This window comes from Eleutherodactylus coqui, chromosome 6, assembly GCF_035609145.1.
Source record: "Eleutherodactylus coqui strain aEleCoq1 chromosome 6, aEleCoq1.hap1, whole genome shotgun sequence".
NCBI classification, from domain to species: Eukaryota; Metazoa; Chordata; class Amphibia; order Anura; family Eleutherodactylidae; genus Eleutherodactylus; species Eleutherodactylus coqui.
Window position 1 is genome coordinate 41,938,510 of NC_089842.1, and position 8,628 is coordinate 41,947,137.

General features: G+C 45.7%; 1 protein-coding gene across 2 annotated transcripts in view; it reads left to right on the forward strand.

Moving 5' to 3' along the window:
• UBASH3B (ubiquitin associated and SH3 domain containing B) overlaps positions 1-1,148 on the forward strand; it is a 136,582-nt gene extending 135,434 nt beyond the window's left edge. For both annotated transcript variants that reach the window (XM_066606679.1, XM_066606680.1), the window contains exon 14: positions 850-1,148. In XM_066606679.1, the coding sequence (XP_066462776.1) occupies positions 850-987 (138 nt within the window). In that variant the 3' untranslated portion in view covers positions 988-1,148. The remainder of the gene's footprint in view (positions 1-849) is intronic.
• Positions 1,149-8,628: the final 7,480 nt, after the last annotated feature.

Genomic DNA, 8,628 nt, shown 5'->3' on the forward strand with positions numbered 1-8,628 from the left:
ATCTGTAATGTCCATATACACTATGGTATCACCAGCTGCAAATAATAAACTAACCCAACTATACATTTTACACCAGTGTTACTTGACACCGATCAGACTTCACAAAATGAAAAGGATGACCACTAGCCAGTGCCACCATTGCCGAGCACCCAATGCAAATTTTAACCACCTAATATGGTGCTGCCCAGATATTTATACGTACTGGGAAGAAGTCACAGAGTTCTTAACCCAATTGTTGGGTGTACCGGTATCACCTGAGCCAGCAATATGTCTGCTGGGTATTCTAGACGAGGAGCAATGGCAATACCACGACAGGATATTTCTCACCAAAGTATTGTTCTACGCCCGCAAAGCAATAGCTTTGCGCTGGATGGACAGGCGCCCCCCGACACTTTCAAAATGGCAAAACATTATTAATTCTATATTGCCATACGAGAAAATAGTCTATAAAAACAGAAAATGTCCCGAAAAATTCAACAAGTTAAAGGGTAGATGGTGTGGATCAACAAATACAGTCTTTACTAGAGATGAGCGAGTATACTCGCTAAGGCACATTACTGGAGCAAGTAGTGCCTTAGCCAAGTATCTCCCCGCTCGTCTCTAAAGATTCGGGGGCCGCCGCAGGTGACAGGTGAGTTGCGGCGGTGAGCAGGGAAGAGTGGGGGGGGGGGGGGGGGGAGAGAAAGATCTCCCCTCCGTTCCTCCCCGCTCCCCGAATCTTTAGAGGTGAGCAGGGAGATACTCTGCTAAGGCACTACTCGCTCGAGTGGTCTGTTTATGCTCACTTAGACCCCCAACACACTGCAGGAAGGGGTATAGCTCTGATCTTGTGTCCATATCTCATTACAGATCCCATATCTGGGATTTTGCTGTTGTGAAGAACTGGGAGAATCGGGCCTGTGGCAGCTGACTGACCCTCCAATACTTCCCCTAACTCATGGACCCACGGGTGGATTTAACTGGAGAGAGACTTTACTCCAAGAATGAGACGTGGGATGGACCAAGCTATTTATCAAACTGTAGAACATATCGCCTCTGGATGCAAATGCAGGCAAAGCGCCAGGAGCCGCCCAAATGTACCAATGTATTCCATGTTTTGCCTAATATGAATATATGTGAGGTTTCTAATAGATATTTTTTGTTGAAAATTAATAGATCTGTATCTTAAACCGATAGCTACTTGTCGGGAGTACAATAGGGCATGAATCTGCACCTACTTTATACAAGTGTAACCTCAACTCAATGTCTACGAGTCAATATGCAGCTTATGTCCTGTCCGTGGAGCTTCCTGGCATTGAGCTGACGCACAGTTACCGTCTTCCTAGTCTTCATTTCATTAAATGAGGTGTCCAGTCCTGGCTCCTAGATTTTGAGTTGTACAGCGCCCTTGTTACTATGGGCTGTGGTCCTGCACTGGTACTTGTATGGCAGAGAGAGAAAATCCTATTACTGGTTTATAGGCTTTTCTTCCGGATATCACTCAGAACGCATTTAAAGGGAACCTGTCAGACCAGCCAAGTAGGGACAAACCCAGTGATTGCAGCGCTCCATCACTTATCTATTTACCTGCTGTAGTGTGGAAGAACCTACAGCTTATTTCTTGCAGAACAAGTCTGGCAAAAGCCTGATGTATTCGCAGTATGCGAGCTCCCCCACCCATGTCGGATTGGCAGCTTTTTCCCTCTACTGTGGATAGGGAGAAAGCTGTCAATCGGCAATCAGCATAACATGAATACATCAGCCTTCACTAGTCCAATACTGCAAGGAATAAGATGTGAATTCTAAAACTATTGTACATGAATACATAAGTGGTCGACTGTTGATATCAGCCTCGGGGGACATTTACATGGGTGATTTTTATGCGTGTGTGAGATCTGTTGGAGAAACTCAGACCAATACCGCACTTGTATGGATGCGGTTTTTATGAGAGTGCGATGCATTTTACAAGAAAAACAGCACTTGTGATTTTCTCACATGTGAAAATCAGTCATTATTCCCTATGGGAGCAAAAAGAAAAAAACTGCATCGCACTGCATGCGATATGATTTTTTTTTTAGGCTCACATAGGGAAGACCGAGTGATATTGCATAAAAATAGGACATAGGGCAATTTTTATCTCGCAGTGCTGCAATAGCACAAAAAAAAATAATAATAATAAAAAAAAAAAAATCGCACATGCAAATGCCCCAATTTAAAAACAATGGGTCCTTACCCAGCAATTTCTGAGCATCTTGCAACGCATTGTGCAGGTAAATGACCCGTGTAACTGCACCTTGGAAGAGGGAAGCATGGTTGGTCTGCAAGGTTTAAAGAGATAAAACAGACATAGGTCACCCCCTTCGGTGCTGCTGAGGGGCGCTGCTTATTCCATTATTGACAGCACACACTGGTCTTGAAATGCTGTGCGCTGCCGAGGACGCGGCTCCTCCTCTATGTAGCCGCCTCCATAATGATGGTGGACAGAACTTGCGCGTTGAAATAACCTATTATTTGTAATGGGTTAATATACACAAGCGCTTTTTTTTAATTATTCTTTAGCAGCAATAGTGCAAGACAGAAAAAGCGCAGCATGCCCTATTTTGGGATGATTCCAATAGGAGAACTGCTACTAATTCCTATGGAATCCAAAAAAGGAAAGAAAAAAAATTGCATTTGCATCTAAATGTGATTTTCATACGATTTACGATACATTTTTTTTCCATTTTAATTATTGGAACCACTTACGCTTTTTATTCTCTTCACGTACGTGAAAAAAACAAATATGCCTATTGTACATATTTCGTGCAAAATACATCGCACCTGCTGGAAAGTTGCAAAAAAATTGCAAATCTACAAGTGCGATTCCCGCCCAATTTTCTGTGACCCATATCGCACTCACCCGTGTAAATACAGCCTTAGGCTTCTTTCACACGAGCGCATAGCAGCCAACCTTTTTCACGGCTGGCCAATATGCGCTGTGATCTGATGCATTGGATTCCAATGCATCAGATCACATGGGCGTATTACTGAGACGTAAAAGCGCCCAGCTAGCCCAATATAGCGCCGGGCGTTTTTACATCGGGCCCAAAAGATAGTCCTGGAACTATCTTTTGGGACGGAATATGTCTGCCGCTGCATGGGAGGGAGTTTAGCAGCCGGCTGATATGCGCTCGTGTGAAATAAGCCTATGGGTACATTCATACTAAGCAAACTTGCTGCTGTCTTTCCGCAGCAGAAAACCCGCAGAAGATATTCTGCAAATCCGCAGTGGCCAAATCCACACCTGAATGAAGAAAACTTGGCTTCTTTTTTATGTGGATCTGCTGCGGGTTTTAACCCTTGCATTCCAAGGCTTGAAATCCGCAACATTAATAGGCATGCTGTGTACTTAGAATCCGCAACATAAAAGCTTCCGAGTTCGTGCTAGATAGAATATTCTGTCTCTGCCATCAAGTGTCTGGACCCCCGTCATCCAGGGAGATGGAAGCGGTCGTTTCACACGTTACACTTCCATCAGTATCTATCGAGCTCATGAGGCGACATATATACATTTGGCATTTCAGCTGCATCTTTTCTGTAAACTCGTCATATACATCAATGTGATTAAGCTATGCAGGAGAAGGGCTGCAGTAAAGTGTGAGGTGCTGCAAAGTGGGGTGGGGGTGGTACAATGTATACCAATGAAAAGTAGCAGAGGGGTCAATTTATAGTCGCAGAAGCATAATGTCAGACTGAAGCTAATTTGCAGTAACTTAAGGGGGTCGTAACAAAATAGGGCCTTAAAGTCATAAATGCCAAGATAGGGGATAACTTGCAGATTGGTGGGGGTCTCACGGCTGAGACCCCTGCAGATCTTGCGAACGAGGTTCCTGCCTTCTTGATGTGGGTTTATGCAGGAAACGGAATGGAGCGCTGGTCACACTAGTACTCTGCTAGGCGCTCGGGTATTTCCGCCTGCCCCATTGAAATAAATGATACACTGAAGGGGGTGAAGCTGCCCTGTAGTAACAGGCAGAGGGGGACTCTGGTCCTCCGGTTTTAAGATCAGTGGGGCTTTCAGCGGTGAGATCCCCACAATCAGGAAGTTATCGCCTATCCGGTGAACTGGGATAACTTGTAATTCTGGTACAATCTCCAACTATTTTATTAAGGAATTCCACTTTAAGCAATTCTCTAATATTTAATTATTGGAATCGCTCAATTTACTTCATATACCGTCCTGCAGGACTACGGGGAAATCAATCTGTCCGCTGCCCCTCTGTAGGAAGCAGCCATGGACTTTATTGTGTAAAGAGGATATTCCACTTATCTACTGTACTGACAAGGGGGCGCAGCTTTAATATCCCCATAGTCACTGCCCTTAAAGATGAAGACCGCCCAGTAATAACATTATATTAGACAGCTGCTCCTAATACAGTTCCTTAAGGTACCTTTACAAGGGCGATTATTACCCAAATAATCGCTGGAAACTGTGAACCTGGGTGATAGTCGCCCCGTGTACAAGTGGCCTTCAGCAGGGCACTGAGCGATAAATTGGTCACTGGTCAGTCACTTTGTTTTTAGCGCGTGTGAACAGGAGATGGCTCAGTCTTTGAACAACTGCCTGTTCACTGTGAATGGAGGCAGGCGGGCGGAAGAGATCTCTGGCGCTCTCCACCTCCATTCACAGGACTACTATCGCTCCTGTATAAAAGCAAGGAGCGGTATTTGCTGGGACGGCTCTTGGACGCCCCCCGCAGTCGTCCCATGTAAAGGTACCATTAGTGTAAAAATGTGTCTGCAAACCCGAGCCTCCTGATAGCAGCTATAACCTAACACAGGATACGGTACAGTTAGTGGAGTCTTCGTTTACCCTCGGCAGCTAAGGGTTAATGGGTGATATGTGTCACTGGGAGCCACAACACTTCTTGGTGCCCCAGTATTAGCTTCCAGATGACTTTTAGTGTATTCTCACATGCTGGTTTTATGGCAAATTTTGCCGCAACTATCACAATATCGCAGCCCAAACAAGGGTGAATACATCCTTATAATGACGGTGATAATGGGGGAGGATGGCACAAAGAGGACAGAGGGATTACATTTATTAAAAAGAAAAAAAAAATAGTAAAGGCTATGGCCACCTGAAAGGGGGGAGGGGGGGGGGCATATTTCTTTTCACTTAAAGGGGTTATCCGGTTGCTCCTGTAACTGCATTAAAATTACAGAAAGAGCTGTACTTACCCTACCCGTGCTACAGCCCCACTGTGGTCCTGGTGTTTGTTTTGGCAAATGATGTCACCGAAAGTCAAGTGGCTGCTGCAGTGTCACTGTTCTGAACTCCTGGCACTGATGCCAGGAGGACGGGCAGTGGCCTGCAGCCTCTGATTGGCTGCAGCAGTGACCTGACTTCCAGTGACATCACCTGCCACAACAAACACCAGGGCTGCAGCACAGGTGGGAAAAGTATAGCTCTTTTTGTTATTTCAATGCAGCTACCGCTATCAGGGAATGTTGTCCAGAAACTAGACAACCCCTTTAAATGTATGTATTTTAGGCCAACAGTCATTTTTGCAATAGGGTATAATAAAAAGTTTTGCACCATTTGTCTTCTGCAGCTTCTACATATCGCTGTATATAGAAACTGCAGTCTTAGTCTCAGTAGGAGATCTGTAAGGGAGGCTGGACTGATGGCTTATTCGTTTTCAGCTCTTCTCTCTCTTCAGCCTGCAGTACCAAGCCAGGCCACTTCGCAATGTACGGAGCTGCCTGAAAACAGTGGGACAACCCCTTTAAAATAGAACTAGAATTCTAATAGTTAGAATCTGAGTAAGGGAAGGCAGAATCAGGGTGCGGTCACATGTAGCCGATTTGCTGCGGATTTTGAAATAGAATTTAATTGAAAGGGTGAAATCTGCTGCAGACCTGCAACAAAATGCACAGCAAATCAGCTGCGTGTGACCGCACCCTCAAACACGTGATTTTACTGCCCGAATACCAGACCGAACAGTCTAGCACTAATCAGATCAGTGTGCACGTATGTATCAAATGTATCAGACGGTGTTACACGGGCACATGGACCCCTCTGTTCTGTGCTATGGGATGGGGGTGGGGGAGAGGCGTTACGAGGAGGGGCTGTACAGGTTCATGTGGGCTACTGTAGCTATAGAGGAGGCTATAAAGGGGGCTACATTGATGGTGACTCTAATAGGGGGTTCCAGAGGGCTTCCGGTGTGACTAGAAGGGTCGCTATTAGAGATGAGCGAACGTGTTCGGCTCCGCCCCTTTTCGCCCGGACACCGAACTTCGCGAGGAATTCCGTGTTCGGGCGAAAAAAGTTCGGGGGTCGCCGTGGCAGCGCGGGGGGTTGCGGCGGGGAGTGGGGGGGAGAGGGAGAGAGAGAGGGCTCCCCCCTGTTCCCCGCTGCTGCCGCCCGCGCCGCCGCCCCCCGGCGCCCCCCGAATACTTACGCGCGAACACGGAAGTCCTCGGAAAAGCCGGTGTCCGGGTGCATAAGTGTTCGTTAAGAACACGTTCGCTCATCTCTAGTCGCTATAGAGGGAACTTGGGAGAATTCACATTATTCTTTGTGGTCGTAAATAATATATATTTGTCTACATGTGACTTTGCACATATTCTTGCATTAACTACCTGCAAAAAAAAAAAAAAAAACAGAGATAAAGTCCTCTACGGCAGAGTCTGCCCCATGCTGCACGTCAACAGAATCCGCCATGGTCACTGTGTGCCTCATGACTTCAGGTGTCGCACCTGTAACTTTGCCGTGTAGCCTGGGCCATAAGAAAACAGTGACTAGCCACCTGTGGAAGGATGATAACTGTAGTTGTGCCGCAGGCAAGGCACCGCGGTTAGCGGGTTACTATTGCACTGTACTACAGAGTATCACAATATATTTTTATTTAAAGGATGACAATCAAAAACCAAAAATTCTGAGTCTTATTTTGTGAAATGTGTTTAAAAGTTTTGATGTTTTATCAGATTTATTGTACAGAGCGAAACCGCTCCCACAGTAAAAGCAGCAATGTGACCAGGGGGTTAATATACCTTCAGGCAACTTTGACTTATTTGCTGAGCAAACATGTATGCAACTTTAACCATATACAGGACAGTATTTGCCATTAAAAGGGGTTCCACTTCTAGTTGTTTTGCCGCAGGAAACAGACAGTGCCGTACATTGCGCAGTGACCCGGGTTGGTACTGCAGGTTGATTTACCATTCACTTCAATAGGACTCAGCCTGCAGTACCAACTCGGGCCACTGCACCATATATGGAGCTGTCTTTCTTGCAACAAGCCAGCTAGAAGTGGGACAACCCCTTTAAAGCTAATTAGGCAGCCATTACCGACAGATGCATTCTGCCTTGGTTTACAGACAATTCTATTTTCAGAGGGTAGAGAAGTGGCACATAAGCACATGCTAATTTATAGTGGGTACTGCACTACACCCTCTGTGTGCCTGACAAAAAAAAAAAACGTATTAACTTTGAATTTCTAAGATCTCCATTTGAACGTAAATGCCAAATGCTCCATTCACTGACAGCAGAGGCTGAAAATCATGCTGAGCTGGTCCTGCTCACCACGTACCTACAATCATACGTTGTAACAAACCCTCTGCTGTGGGAGCAGGACTGCTGCAGGTCAGGAAGCGGTTTAAGCTTCCATTCTGGCATTTGCTTTACATTGCGTCTTGCACTCCAGTCACAGACAATTCTGCGTGTACAAGTCTTGGCTACCTGGTAAATTCCGATCCTCTCGCACAAATCTCACCTGCGATAGAGGATCGGAAGGGCTTCCCGTTGATTTTAAGGTGAAGCCTCGCATCGCACTCGCATGCAGTTGCACGGCATGCGAGAGCCAGGTGATGCATTAAAGGTCCCATTAAAGTCAATAGGCGATGCGTTCCGAGGAACGCGGAAAGATATACATGAGCGGCGCGTCCTAGGACTCTATTCAAAAGAATGGGGTCCACATTCAGCGCACAAATCCCGCCCGACTTTCTCAGCCGTGTGAAGCCGCCCTAAGGCTGTATCCACAGCGGGGATTTTCGTGCATGAACCCTATCTGATTGCGATATTGATGGAACGCTCATGTGACGAGAACACATTCATTTAAACCTGTTTATTCACACGAGTGATTTTCTCGTAAACTGACGGTCTGAGTTCGAAAAAGCGCAGCATGTTCTGGTTTACGCCAATTATTTCATATGATAGTCTGAAAAAAGACCAATATCGCCCTATATACATTCACACGAGCGAGGGCGATATTGGGCTGAGAAACCCACCCAGATATCACGCTTGCCAACTTGTGTTTTACCCGCGGATGCAGGTGTTTTTCATGCAAAACCGCCTCACATCACTTCTGGAAAGTTGCGCTTGTTTCACACGGATCGGCAAGTGTATCCCATTGATTTAAATGGGAAACAACACATTGCACTTGCATGCACATCGCACGACATGCGATATGTTTGACTGTCCCATTGAAAAAAAAAAATGGGCGATGCGTTCCGTGGACGCAAAAAAATAGGACATGCAATTTTTTTTTTTTTTTAATTTATTTATTTATTTTTTAAACGCTGTGAGGGAAAAAAATGCTAATGTGCATGACTCCCTTCATAAGAATAGAGTTCATATTCACATGAGTTTCGCGCCTGTGTGAA